A 14,717-nucleotide genomic window follows, 5' to 3' on the forward strand; every position below is an offset into this window, starting at 1 on the left:
TCCTGTGCCACGGGCTCCCGCTGTCTCTAGGGTATAAACCTTCACAATAGACACATAAATCATGAGCACATCGGTTTCTGTGTACCTCCTGCAATCCAAGTGCCAGGTTGCTTACACAGGTGTCTGATTGACTCCTCACAGCACAGCCAGCCAGGTACTCTTCTGATCCCCATTTCACGGGTGAGAAAATTGAGGCCCAGAGAGGTTAAATAGTGTGCTCCAAGTCACCCAGCACACAGGTGGTGGAGTTGGGACCCACACCCATCTTGGTCGTACTCCAAAGCCCATCTCAACTTTGAGGGCTTTCCAGTGTTTCTAAATAGCCCCTGTTAGGGCATCACCTCCCCTCAACCTGTACCTTCAGGGCCTTCCTGACCAGAAGGGTGATGAAGCAGGAGGCAGAGGGCCCAGGTTCAAGATCAGGCCCTACCTCTTCTTGGCTACAGGGACTTGGGCAAGTCTCTATAAGTCTCCTGAAAAGCGGGGGACTCCACCCACTGTGTGGCGCTGCCTTGGGGTTTACAGGAGAGCCCAGGAGAGAGGGGGTTGCCCATGGAGGCAGGATGCCTGGGCTACACTTGTCTGACCTTCTTCGTGCTCTAGAACCACCTATAGGCATGAAGTGCTGAGGGTCTTTGGGCCAGACCTCCACAATCAGGCCCTGAGAAACTGATCTGGCTTCCTAGAATTCTATTCTTTGTCCCCCTCCCTCCCTCTGCCTTTAACCATCTCCTGTGGTGCTCTCCCTTCCAGACCCAGCTCAAGCCCCTCCTCCTCCAGGAAGCCTTCCACTTCCATCTCTCAGAGCACTGGCTCTCCAAGTCTGGTGTGGATTGTGTCCTGTCTGATGGCCTCGGGCTGGCCTCCCCTGCCCTGCCCCTGCCAAGCGTCCGTCACAAGGCTGGGCACACATAGCACCCACTGCTCCCTTGCTGGCTGGTTGGTGAGGGAGATGACGAGAGAGCGGGATCCTGGGCCAGGAAAGGGAAACTCACCTGGTAGATGGAGACCCCCGCAGGGGTGCCTTCAAGCACCTCGGCCACAAAAGGCAGGTTCTGAAAGGTGGGGTCATTGTCATTGAGGTCCAAGAGGTTCACAAACACCGTGGCACTGCTGGTGGCTCTCAGAGGGGGTGTGCCACCTAGGGGGACCAGGGAGAGGAGAGGGAGGAGAAAAAGGGGGGTGGAGAAAGGCGACTCAGTGGCCCTCCATCCCAGGGGCCCCCTCACGAAGCAGCCTGGGCCTTGCACCCCCAGCTCCTCTGCCCTCTGCGAGGGTTGGGTCACAACTGGGAAGTGGGTGTCACTCCACTCTTAGTCATCAAGACACAGCCCTCCTGGGTAGGCCCCAGGACGCCCAGAGGACATGCCACTGGGGGAGGTCCCCAGTTCACTGAGTGTCAGGGGCCACAGCCCAGGCGTGAGGGGCACGTACAGTCCGTGACAGAGACGATGATCTTGCGCATCAGCTCCGCCTCGTGGGGGTCGGGGTTCTCCCGGTCCAGCATGACGTGGGTGGTGCGGATCTTGCCTGTGCTGCTGTTGATGTGGTAGAACTTGTTGGGTGGCTGGATGCTGTACACCAGAGTGCCATTCTCCCCCAGGTCTGGGTCAATGGCCACCACCTGCCCGGGAGGAACCGACCCCTCCACTGAGCGCAGGCCAGGGAGGGCATCTCTGTGGCCCGGGCTACCTGCCCGGGTTGTCTGAGCTCACACACTGGTCCCGGGCACCCCGCTGTCTGGGAGCAGGAGGTATCCTCGCTCAAACTTGGGAAGTGGGTCTCCCTCCTGGCTTCAGCAGGGGGATCTCTGGGGGTTGGGAGGCAGGAGGTTCAGAAGATGAACCAGCACTGGAAGTCCTGGGCTTCTTGGCTTCTCCATCCACTGTTTTGACTTTAGGTAAGTCCCTTTCCCCACTCAAGCCTTGGCTTCTGATCTGTAAAATCAACACTTAACACCCGAGAGCATATAGGAGGCTCCCCGAACCTCACAGACACCAGGCCTTCTCCACCTACTGTGTCAACAGTCTTAAGAGAAGGACACCTATAATTAAGCCCATTTCACAGATGAGGCACAGTGAGTCTCCCAAAGTCTCCCAGCCAGGAGGTGGCTCTAGGTCCCTCCGGCAGGCAACACCGCCAGAGTCCTTCCTTTCCAGACATGTGGGGTAACATGTTCATGGAGCTTTGCGGGGAGGAGTCCCTGTAGCCCATGACCATGGAATTCTTCAGGGTGGGGGCTGGGAAGGGCTGGGGAGTCCAAATCCTTGGCTGATCTTTTGAAAGGATTTGAAACCACAGATTTTGGGAACTGGGCTCCTCATCATCAAACCCTCTCTTCTTTCCTTTGGAGCTTTAGATTGTGAGGCAATTTGAAAAGAACTGGGCCTCTTGTGACACCAAGGATGACAGGGCATGGGAAGGGAGCCATGGATAAGTCCCCTGGTTCGGAGGGTGGGCCAGTCATGGGGCTGGGCATAGGGGAGGCTGGAGGAGGAAGAGGCCTGAGTTCCCCTGAAGGGGAATGCCATCCCCGAGAAGGGGGAGGGTCTCAGGACAGGGGGCCCAGACACTCTGGCCCCTTTAACTTTCCAGCCCCTCCCCATGAAGGGATCAACCTCACTGCTGACCTAACCCAGAGCAACAAACCCTGCAGCCCATTCTCTCCCAGGTCCCCATTCTCTCCCAGGTTCCTACCAATCCCCTGCTCTGTAGGAACTTCTCTACCATCCACCTCCCACAAGGGGAAAGCAGAGCTCAGAGAGGCATGGGCCAGACTCATTGTCAGACAGCACCAGCCTTGGAGCTGACTCAGTTCCCACCCTGGACAGCTGTGGCACCCACCCCTCAGCTCAACCCCAACACTAGCTGCAGGGGCCACTGCAGCACCAGAGGTGGACAAGATCAATGGGGGGTGGTGACCGCAGTCCCAGGGCCCGCATCAGGATGGTGTCGTTCTTAACTCCAGAACACGTGGCAACGACAGCCTGGCCTTGTCAGCTCCTTCATCTTACTTGATGTGGGGTCTTTTGTGCTTTGGCAGCAGAATCTGTCCCTCCTCTGGCTTAATCCTCAGCACGCAGTGTCTCAGGGGCCATTAGACCAGAACAGACAGATGGGTTGGCCTGATAAGGGTGCCCATCTGCCCCTGGGCCCCAGGGAGAGAGGCCAACGTTGGCGCTGAACCCCGAGCCTCTCCAGGCCCCTCTTCTGCTTCAGAGAGTGGGACATGGCTCTACTCCCACCCCAGCTGCTCAGTCCATCTCCTCCCCTCCCAGCCTTGCTGTGCCAATGGAGATGGGGGAGGCCCCAGCCTTCCAGGCCTGAGGAGCCCTCACTGTGCTGCGGGCATGGTGCTCAGTTTCCCCACCTCTATAATGGGGACCCAATCACTCCTGTATTGACAGCAGGGGACAAGGCTCTCCTGGTATCATTTCAGCCAGGCAAAGTCATCCCACTGATGGACAGAGGAGACCAGCAAGCCTTGTGTTTCTACAATGCTTCTCTCAAGTTCGAGGAGGGAGATAGTTTTTATTCCCATTTTTCTGGATAGGGAAACTGAGGTACAGAGCAGTTAAACCACCCATTCCAGGGCAGCAGCCTGTTGCTGAATGCGCTGAGATACCTTCCACCACCACTGAGTGCTGGGGTGGGGGTACCTTGGGCAGCTGCTTCCAAGTGACCATGGTTGGGGGTGGGCACTGACCCTTGGCCCACTCCCTGGTCATGGGATGGGGGCACAGGAGAAGGCGGTGGGCTGGGACCCCTCCTGCAAGCTCCCTGCTGGGCGATGGTATAGAATCTCACCACTTTCCCCCCATTATTTCCCATTTCATGCTCGTCATTTTTCTCCTGGCCTGATGGGGAATAATTCTCTCCCTCTCCCCTCTCCTTTATTTTGCTGGAGGGCTTTGAAAGGCTCTAAATCAATGCCCATCAGCCAGGTCCTTGAAGGAGGCTGCAGAAGAGGGGAGGGAGAGTTGGGCCCAAATCTCACTTGCAAACAGAGAACGGCCACTCTGCAAGCTCATGCCCGTGCAGGTGGACACCCGCGGTGCACATGGGCACACAGACACCTCCCTGGCCAGCTCCTGGTGCACACGAAAATGGCACGTGCTCGTCTGCACACAGCTCTGCAAAAATATCACTGGAATCACCCTGCACTTCAGACACCAGGGGCAGTGGCCAGGGCCCCCTCGAGAGGGGCCCTTGGGAGAGTCCTTGGTCACACACCCTAGTCTCCCTCTGACAAGGAAGACTCAACCCCACCTGCTGGAGTGGAGAGCCAGGGAGGGTGGGGACGAAAGGCGAACAAGTCCATCAACAGCTCTCATTCACAAACACTGAACCCTTACAATGTGCCTGGCACTGTGCTAGGCACTGGGGCTCAACAGTGAACAAGACAGATGTGATTCCAGCAGCGGGGGCAGCTGATGGCAACAATAGCTGTCATTTGCTGACCACTCACCGTGTGCCAGTGTACTTTGTGTGTTTTGGCTCATTAAGTATGACTACAACTCTTCCAAGTGAAGAATTTATCCCCGTTTTCTACTTGAGAAGGTGGGAGCACAGAGAGGTTAAGTAACTTGCCCGAGGTCACACAGCTGGTAAGTAGTATGGCTGGGATTAGAGCCCAGACATTTTGGTACCAGAGGCGCCCACTTAATCACTGAGCTATACTGCCTCTTAATAAGCAAGCAACCTAACAAGCAGATAAACATGGACTGTGTGGCCATCTCTGAAAGAAATGGAGTGTAGAGAGGTGGAAGTTTGAGCTGGGACAGATGGAGGAGAATGAGCCAGCCATGGGAAGAGCAGAGGTGGGGAGAAGAGGAAGAAGAGCACCCTGGTGGGGGGTGGGCAGGAGGAGCTTGTGCAGAGGCTCCAAGGTGGGAAAGAGTTCAGCAGGTTCAGGAAACTGAAAGGCGCATGTGTGTGTGGGGGTGTGTGTGTGAGTGGTGGGTCTGAGAAGGGGGGTGGGAGATGAGTCAGGAGGTAGGCCAGTTTCTGTTCAAATATCACCTCCCCCTTGATGTCACCTCTGGGTTAGCTGTTCCCTCCCTGAAGCCCACTTTTCTCACACCTCAGCCACAACCCCTACCTCACCCAGGGCCATTGTGAGGCCTTTGAAGGCCCCAGGGGGCCCCCTCAAAGGTATTACAATGTACTCATGTATATATGCATATATACATTTCACGGCTATAAAATCTGAAAGAATTTTTATGACTATTCCTTTTGAAATTATCTTGCTATGACAAACTCAATTAATGTATGGGCTTGTTAATTTCTGGCATCCTGACAATCAACACACATAACTGGGAATTCCAGAAAATCAAACCCACAATTTGTCCTCAAATGCAATGAAATTTTTACACACGTTAAATAGCGTAATTTCTAAGGTTGTCACAACGTATTTGGCAGATGTTTAATATAACAAGCTTGAATTCTGATTCTGCTCTTTTCTTTTTGAAATTCTGAGTCATTAACATTTTTTTTTTCAGGGCTCAAACACTACCATGAGTCACTGAAAAGCTGAAGTCCCCCATCCCTGTGGCTGCCTCAAGCTGGGGGAGGAACGGCCATGTCCACTCTATCCTGAGGGGTGGACTCACATGTCCCTCTCCCCAGAGTTAAGATGGGGCACATCCTGTGGGCCAGGTAGGTCCAGTAAGGACTCTGGCTTTTACACAGGGTAAGGTGGGAACCAGTGGTGGGTTTGAGCCTAGGAGTGACACGAAGCTCCCTGAAGGCAGAGAGGAAACTTGTTGCTTCCTGTACTCCTGCCAAGCACAGGGTCCAGCCCATAGTAGGTGCTCACTGAAGGTTTGTGGAGGTTTCCTGGAGAGTGAGGGGGCACCGGGCAGCAGGCCCCTGGCCCATGGTCCTTACCTGCTCATGGCTCAGAGGATGCGAGGAAAGGCTGGCGACCCAGAGAAGGCTACTGGGGACCTGATCTGGGAACTGCCCAAGGCCAAGTGCAGTCCCAGCCGGGCTGAACTACTTTTTGCCTGGCAGGTGGACTCTTTAATAATGGCACCCCTGGCTGCTGTTCCATGCAGCCACATTCTTTCCTCAGTTCCCTCTGGGAGGAATTTCTTAGTCACGTAAAGCAAAGGTTAAGAGTTGACCAGACAAATGTTCAGAGGTGAATATTCTGCCCCAGCTCTTGGGGTCTCTGGCTGGGGTTGTCCTAGTCTAGACCCCTAGTGTACATGAGGTGGCAGCAGAGAGCGCCCATCGGATCTGTAGCCCTAGAGAGCACAGAGGAAAGGGCCTAGGGGAGTGGTTGCCAAATCTGGCTCTGAGCTGGAAGGACTCTCCCAGTCTGGGGCTTTGAGAAAACACAGATTCCAGAGCCCTACCCCACCCCACCCCCCACCCTGCCCTACAAGGATCCTTGCAAGGGGGGCCCGCCCACGAGTTGAGAGTCATTCGGATCTTGAACTTGTACAAAGGAAGACAGGACAGATGTGATGGCCATCTCTCTCTCTCTCTCTCTCTCTCTCTCTCTCTCTCTCTCTCTCTCTGTCCTTCCTTCCAGGTTGACATCCTCTCCCATCTAGCCCAGGGGGACCTTGTCACTACCGGCTGTGGTTAATGAGGCGTGGGGCAGGGAGGCTAGGCATCACTCAGTGTGGGACAGCCTTCCTGGAGAGCTGGATATGAAAGTTACCCTCCCTTCTCTCATCCCACTTGAGTTCTCCGGTTTTTCGGGACCTGGGCCACCTGTCAGAGCACCGCTGAGCCAACAGAGGGATGAAGGCCAGGTGGGACCTGGGTTTCAGTCCTGACACTATCCCTTACTATCTTACTAGCTCTGCGACCTTGGGCAAACCCCTCAAGTGCTAACTCTCCATTTTCTCCATTGTACAGTGGAAGCAAAGAATCCACCTGCCACGTGGGATCACCACAAGGATGACAGAATTCAGGAGAAGTGCCCAGCACAGCATCCGGCATGTCCCAGCAGGTTTGCCGTAATCTGTTGGGTTCATGTCTATCACAGGGCTGGCTGGTGTCTGTGGGGCCGGACATCTGGGGAGAAGCTTCCCTGAATGAGGTCAAATGGGGCACACGTATGAGGGGGAAAAGAAAGCCTCACAACTGCGAATCCCAGAGCAGAGAGAATCGAGTGGGGTGCTCAAGCCTGGCTTTGCTCAGCTTCCTCAGGACTCTGCTCTCCCTTCGGGACGCCCTGAGGTTTTTGGCTGTGTCTCCCCTCCCCCACCCTGAGTCACATTTCCTGCACACAGCACACACAGGAGCCTGTAAAAACCTGGAACCTCCCGTGCCAGAAAGTCCCTGAACTCTGAACCCCTTGATGGGGCAGCCCTGGACCAGCTGACCCAGGCCGATGGCTGCAGTGATGGAAGTGGTGAAGGAAGGCGCTGAGGGCAGAGCTGAAGCTTGTGTGATTTGAGGTGGGGGGACAGGAGGTTGGGGGCTCTCCTGAGGGGGTGGCCAGAGTCCTAGGGTCTCAGGGTAAGGGTCGCTACGAGCTGAACCAGCCCTGGCTCCTCTGTGGCACTGTGCTTGGGCTGCCTGTGCTTCTTTTGACAAAGCCTGCAGTCCACTATCACTGAGGACCGTGTGAGGGCTTTCCCCCAACCTCTGATTACCCTTCACCATGCAAGAGAGCTTCCGGAACTCTGCTCCTAGAGTTGGCTCCGAGGGAAACATTAAGTCCATCAGCACCACACTGGCAGGCCCACAGGGCTCACGTGGGAAAGGCAGACACCCCGCGAAGGGCCGCCTAGCAGCTCTGCCTCCCACCGCCACTTACTGTGGTCACGTCGGAGTTTGGAGGGGTCATCTCCACCAGGTTGATGTAGTAGGGGGCGTCCTTCCAGACGGGGTGGTTGTCGTTGATGTCTAGGAGGGTGATGTTCACCTGCAAAGCCACAAGGGGCGCTGTGGGACACACCTAGCTGAGTTGTGCGAGGACGAAGTCCACCCTGGGGGACACACTCAGATGCCTATGGGGCACCGTGGCACTAACTCCACCAGGTCCACCCACTTTGGGGGCCTCGGGGCAGGGCCTGGGCTTTCAGGGACAGGAGGGAGCCAAGACCCTTCAGAGGGTTTAGATGCTGTCCCATTAGGAGGCAGAGGAATGGATGAGACGACCCCTGAAATCGTTCCTGTGACTTGGGACTTGTTCTGTCCACCACTAGTCTTGGCTGAAGGTGACCGACAGCATGGGGGAGGTTTGGGGTGGGGAACCTGATAGAATCCCTAGAGCTTCCCCTGTCAGTCTCAGCTACAAGCCAAGCAATTTCCCTGCTCTCCTGCCACCCAGGTAAATTATTTATAGAACTCTGAGTCTTATTAGCAGGGGCCTCCCGTGACTGAATAGGGCACTGGGGATTTTTCAGCCAAGTGCCTGGCCGAGTGATGGCAACCCCAGCTCCTCTGGCTGGGTAAGGATGGGGGGAGCTGCTGTGGGTGGGATGAGGGCTAAAGGAGAGGCCAGGAGAGGGCTCCAGACGGAGAGCAAATGAGGATGAGGAGGGGAGTGGCTGGAGTGACCTGTCAGCTACTCTTCCTGCTTCCTCTCTCACAGAGGGAGTGAGTGTCTCACTCCCCCATCCTCTTCTGCAGCTAAGAGCTCAGTCAGGATCCTCAAATGGCTTTCCTCTAGCTTCCTACTCTCAGAGGCACCAAGGCCTTGGATGGGGCTCTGGGCCTTCCTGGGTCCTACTTGCTCATGGCAGGGAAACCTAGGCATCATTTCTCATCATCTCTTGCAAACCTAGGCTGCAAATGTAGGGGTGGGGTGGTCACAGGCCCCCCAGGAACCCTCCAGGGCCCTGCTTCCTGCTCTGAGCCACTCTTCTGGCAGGAATACCTGCTCCAGCTTCTTGGCAGGTGCCAAGGCAGGGAGAGAACTATGGGGTTCATGCCTTCTTCCCAGCTGGTCTTTGGGGGCAGGAGAGAGAGTATTTGCTTCTCTGGAATGCCCTCATGTCCCAGGTGGGAATGCCTTTTTTTTTTTTTTTTGGCTGCGCTCTGTGGCTTGAAAGATCTTTCCTCACCAGGGATCAAACCAGTGCCCCCTGCAGTGGAAGCACGGCATCCTAACTACTGGACCACCAGGGAATTCCTGGGAATGTCTTTCTTCCCATAGCTATGGAGGCCCCAGGGCTGACCTTGGCTGACAATGAATTGGTACCTGCTACCCTCCCTCCACTCCCACAAGGCCTCACACTGCCTCAGGACACAAGCACCTGGGGGCCTAAGTGGTGCAAGCTGAAGATGAGCTGGGGGCAGCAGCCTGGCTGGCAAGTGGGGAGCTGGGGGTAGGGGAGGGCCAGGCACTCACAGTGGCGATGCCGGTTTTCTGGTTGTGGCCCACGCCCCCGTCCACTGCCCGTACGATGAGGATGTACTCAGACTTGGTTTCACGGTCCAGCAGGGAGGTGGTGGTAATTTCACCTGCAGGAGAGAGGGGTGCATGAGAGAGGGTTTGGGTGGGCCAGGGAGGGATTGGGGAAAGGAGGGAAAGATCAAGTGTGCAAAAGAGAGACGCTTCCAAGATCCAGTGACCTGGCTGCACATGTGTGAATGTACAGGTGTGCACGGGGGGTGGTGAGATGCTGCTCACAGGAGAGAGGGCAAAGCACCCATGCCTTGGGAACCCAAATCCCAGAGCTTGGCAATATAACCCCGTGGGGAGGAGGTATTTTCAGATGTGGGAAAATCTAGGTTGATTATGGAGTTAGGGGCTGGAAAACAAGGCAGGAGGGACATTTGGTATCAAGCTCACAAATGACCTCTCACTTAGACTGCTGACATTACCTCACTGGCTTTATCAACTGGAACTAATTACTTAAATCCCCTGTGCTTCAGTTTCCTCATCGGGTTAAAAAGGAACAATAATAAGGCCTACCTCATAGGGCTGTTATGGGATTAATTCACCTAATTTAGCTCTAAAGTTTAGAGCAGCACCTGGCACTGTTTATTCACATGGTCACAGAAATACAGCAACAGGACTGAAACACACCGAGTGCTTCACACATGTTCCAACTTGTGGCTCATTCTAGATAGCTCAACCTATAGTGCACTGAGATTTAACAGTTATAAAATAATTTCCTTAATTACCTTGTACGTGACATAATTATAATGCCTTGAATTTTTTTTAGTGTATAAACAAGTTATTCTATTAAATATAAACATTTAAAATAGACCATAGGGCTTCCCTGGTGGCGCAGTGGTTGAGAGTCCGCCTGACGATGCAGGGGACGCGGGTTCGTGCCCTGGTCCGGGAAGATCCCACGTGCCGCGGAGTGGCTGGGCCCGTGAGCCACGGCCGCTGAGCCTGCGCGTCCAGAGCCTGTGCTCCGCGACGGGAGAGGCCACGGCAGTGAGAGGCCCGCGTAAAAAAAAGACCATAATCTTTGTCAGCCTGTTTTGGGCTTTTCTTTGTATTTTGGTGTAATTAAAATGTGGAAGTCACCTGGCAGTGGTGTGATGGTAAATGTTTGACAACTGGCTCCCCAAAGGAAAAAAAAATGGTATTTGCTGATTTCCATAGTTATAAATATTCCCACCAGGGCCCATTTTAAGCTGCCCACTTGATGGCATTGAACCTGGAGTTGGGAAGAGATGTATACAGTTGGCTCTCGTGAGCAGGTGTGAGCCAGCACAAGCCAGCTTCAGTACAGTACAGTAGCCAGGTCATCTACCATCGCACGTGGGCCACGGGAAAGAGCCGATGCTCTGAGGACAGTGAAGCCCAGATCTGAATTCTGATTATGGCCCTTTCCAGATGCTTGGCCTTGGAAAAGTCACTTAATTTCTTTGAGCCTCAGTTTTCTCATCTGTAAAAGAGAGATTAGTATGCTTTCAAATAAGAGTTTTGGAAGGATTAAATAACTCTAGGTGAAGTTCCTAACACTCAGAAAATGCTCATTTCCTTCCTAAGGACAGTGAGGGTTCTCCAAGGGCAGGGACTGTGTGCTATCCCCCTTGCCTGAGCTGTGTGACCTGGGACAGGTTACTTAAATTCTTTGTGCTTGATTTATTCTACCATAAAATAAGGGAGTGGGGCCAGTGATCCCTAGGACTCTTCCACTCTCACATGTCCCTTCCTGCCATGCTGGCCTGTCTCTGGCCTGTGCAGGGCTGAGAAGGGAGCTGGGGGTGGTGCTAAAGCCAGCAACAAAAGCCCGGCAAAGGTCTGCCCACCGAGCCACGCTCCTTGCTGGGGTGGTGTCAGTTAATTGGCAGCGTGAGGAAGAAATTAAGCTCTAAAAAATGTTAAACATGCACTTGTTGGCATGATAGATGGCTCCTCCTATCTGGGAAATTAGATCCAATTAAGGCCACCTTTGTGGAGCAGGCCTGGCTAATTTGACGGAGGTGCTCAGAGGAAAACGCTTACACCTTTGGAGCTGAAGGAGCCGTGTTAAGGCAGCAAGAAAATGTCCAAATCATTATTAAAGGCCCCGGGGTGGAGACGGAGTTCCTGACTGGGAAGGCTGGGTAGGTGCTGAAAGGTCAGTGTGTCTGCCATTGTATCTGGGGGTGGCACGCTGCTCTACACGGCTTTATAGAATGGAGCGTTGAAAGTGTGGGCTCTGGAGTTGGAAGTTCAGGCTCTGCGAGTCCTCAGTCAAGTGACTTTAACCTCTCCTATGCTTCAGTTTCCTTGTATGGAAAATGGGGATGCTGTGAGGCTAGTACCTGCCTCAGAGTGGCGGTGATGCTGGACAGAGTGCTTAGAACAGTGCTGAGCACGCAGTTAATATTTGTTAATGATATTCCTCTGAGCTCCCTAGAAACACTGCCTCACTGAGGGTGGAGGCTCCTGAGAGCAGGGAGGGAGGCACCTGTTTTGTCAGAGGTGGAAAGGGAGGCTCAGGATAGCCCTGGGTGTGTCCAGTCTTTGTACACATCAGCACCAGCCGTCTGCTCTCCAAGCTTCCAGGAAAGGGGGATGAAAGAGAGACTGAAGGAAGACTTTGAGCAGGGAGGCATGAATAACAGGAAGACTCGATGCCCTGCGGGGCCACCGATCACCTGTGGCAGGGATGGCCAGTGTTCGTCAAAGATTCCTGCTCCCCTCCCAGGCCAGAATGCTTGCTGGGGAGGGGCTGCCAGGCCAGGGACTAGGATGTTCCCTAAGCCTTCCTTGCATCTAGGCAGGGTCATTGCTTGGTTCTGGCCAACAGGATGTGGGCACGAGTGATGTATGTTATCTCCAGGCCTGACCCATAAACATCTCCTTGCACGAGACCCCATATTCCCTTTTCCTTTCTGCAGTGACCTTGGAGCCACAACATGGAAGGGGCCCAGGTCCCAGAATCACCATATGGAAGACCGTCCCCTGAACACAGCATTGGACTGCTGTGTAAGTTAGAATTTCTATTGTGTTAAGCCACTGAGGTTCCAGGGTTTGCCTGTTTGGCATCTACAAGTTCCCTTACCTAATACATAAGTGGGTACTTGGAAGTGGGGAGCCTTGCATGCTCACTAAGCTGACTTGGAACTCTGTGAGGGTGAGACCATGTCATATTCCATCCTGTTCCCCAGCATAGCACCTGGAGGGGAGCAGGCCCCCACTGATCTCTGAGTGAAGGTATGAATGAATATCAGGGGCCTCCTGTTCCTTCCCAGCTTCTTTTAGAAAGCTGGGTTCTCTTAATGCTTTTTTCTGTGCCCCTTCCCTCCCTGCCTCAAGGAGGAGAGAAAGCTAGAGGGAGGCATATGGAGAAATGAGGAAGAAAGGAGAGTTACATGGGCTGAGCAGGGAGCTGGGGATGGGGGCCCCAGGGTGAAAAGACCAAAGAAAATAATGATAATAACCTAACTTCGTTAGCACTTACTACGTACCAGGGACTACACTGAGTTCTCTATAACGACTCACTGAATTCACACAACAGCCCTGATAAGCACATCCTCTGTAGGTGGGGAACTGAGACACACACCGTGTTAGGAAGAGGAGCCAGGATTCAAGAATGAGGTCTGCAGCTGAGGAGGGAGACACTTAGGCTTGAAGAAAGGTGTCCCTGCAGAGCAGTGGGTTAGCCAGATATTTGTAAAATGGAACACATTTTAAACATAACAGGGCTCTTTCATCACTGAAAGACATTCTTTGGTGAATGAATGAATGTTGTGATTTTTTTTTTTTTGGGGGGGGGGTAAGATCAGTAATCTCACACAAATGCGTATTTCAGGGATAAAACCAGGTGCTCAAAGCTGACTTGCTTAGAAACACGGGCCTCCTGTGAAAGGGAGGAGATGCTGGCCCAGAGGCCGGTCCCCGGGCTGAGTATGGAGCGTCAGTCTGAGGTGCAGAGGACGAGGGCCACAGGGGGCTCACCTGAGCGGGCGCTGATCCGAAACAGGAAGGAGCCTTCCAAGGAGTAGATGATGGACTCCTGACCGTACTCCCGGGAGCGGTCCAGGTCCGTGGCGTTCAGGAAGAGCACCGTGGCTCCTACCGGGAGACAAAAGGAGTGGGGTGCTGATCACCGTGGGCTCACAGCCCCAGGCTCTGGGGGCAGGACAGGGGCACAGTCCCAAGGGGAAGGAGCCCTCAGGAGGCAGGAAGCCTGCCGCTGGGGAGACCCAGGGATGAGAGTGGGCTCTACCGCCTGTTCCTGTGACTCAGGTTCCTGGGCTGTGTGGGGACAAGGCTCCATGGGAGGGGGTGGAGCCTGGGATGGATCCAGTCCTCCCCCTCTGTCCCCGACTCACTCCTGGCCCGGCCTCAGAGTGCACCACTGCCCCACCCCATCCCTCCCTGCCTGGTCACCATATTAAATATGCTCAGATTAACCAGCTTTGACTTTGACTCAGAAAGAAATGAAGCTCCATATTAAATTATTCTACATTTACTGTATTCAATTTTGGTCTTATTTTACCTTGATCACAAGGAGAATTTATAAGGGTTTTTATTTTCTCTTTAATGTCCAGTTAAGGCCCTCACCTTCATTTCCATCTCTGTGAAATCCTGGGTCAGGGGACCAGCCTTGCCAGCTGCCTGGCCAGACTCTGAGGGCAGACTGTCTCGTAGCCGTGCCTGCAAAGGCATTCAGCCCCCGCCTGCCACCCAGCTGCCAGCTCTGGCAGGGTGACGAGGAGGGTCAGTGTGTGGCCTTCTAGAGCCACCACATCCAGGCTGGAATCTGGTAGCACCTCTGGCAATTGCCTTAACTTGTCTGAGCTTTAGCTTCTTCCTCTGTAAAGTGGGTCTAACTATAAAGCCCAACTTGTGGGGTTGTTGGTGAGGATCCCAAAGGATAAAACATGTGGGGCACAGGCCTGGCCCACGGTAGCTCCCACTGAACTGCAGACCATGGTTACTATTATGCTGATGAATCAATAGTCCCAGGGGGCATGAGGGGCCAGGCAGGGGGCTGTGGACAGTCAGGTCATTCTGGGCCCCACCAGGTAGCCGTGGGGCCTCTGCTCTCTCAGTCCTGTCCTGAGCAGGAGGACAGGTCCCTTTGCCCTGACACACTCCTTTATCCCAGCATACTCAACTTGGAAGAGGATTAAGTGCCATGATGAAGGTCTCTCCTTGTCAGTCTCTGGGGATGATGGGGAGTGCAGGGGGCTGCTTCAGAGTGATACTCTCCAGGGGATGCCTGAGACTAGGATGGGTAAGGGTGGGCTGGGCACAGTCTGGCATCTGCCCAGCAAATCATCAGATACCAGGAAGGTACCCGAAGGTTCTCTTTAGAAGGCCCTGTGATGCCAGGCAAGGTTACCTC

General features: G+C 54.2%; 1 protein-coding gene across 1 annotated transcript in view; it reads right to left on the reverse strand.

Annotated features, from left to right (window-relative positions):
• Nucleotides 1-14,717, reverse strand: part of CDH23 (cadherin related 23) — a 466,374-nt gene that overhangs the window by 102,283 nt on the left and 349,374 nt on the right. Inside the window, exons 21-25 of the mRNA XM_059054180.2 lie at nucleotides 13,322-13,438; nucleotides 9,320-9,432; nucleotides 7,781-7,888; nucleotides 1,435-1,624; nucleotides 996-1,141 (exon numbers count right to left, since the gene is read on the reverse strand). Coding sequence (XP_058910163.1) covers nucleotides 996-1,141; nucleotides 1,435-1,624; nucleotides 7,781-7,888; nucleotides 9,320-9,432; nucleotides 13,322-13,438 — 674 coding nt within the window. The remainder of the gene's footprint in view (nucleotides 1-995; nucleotides 1,142-1,434; nucleotides 1,625-7,780; nucleotides 7,889-9,319; nucleotides 9,433-13,321; nucleotides 13,439-14,717) is intronic.

Source organism: Kogia breviceps, chromosome 2 (genome assembly GCF_026419965.1).
Source record: "Kogia breviceps isolate mKogBre1 chromosome 2, mKogBre1 haplotype 1, whole genome shotgun sequence".
In the NCBI taxonomy this organism is placed as follows: Eukaryota; Metazoa; Chordata; class Mammalia; order Artiodactyla; family Physeteridae; genus Kogia; species Kogia breviceps.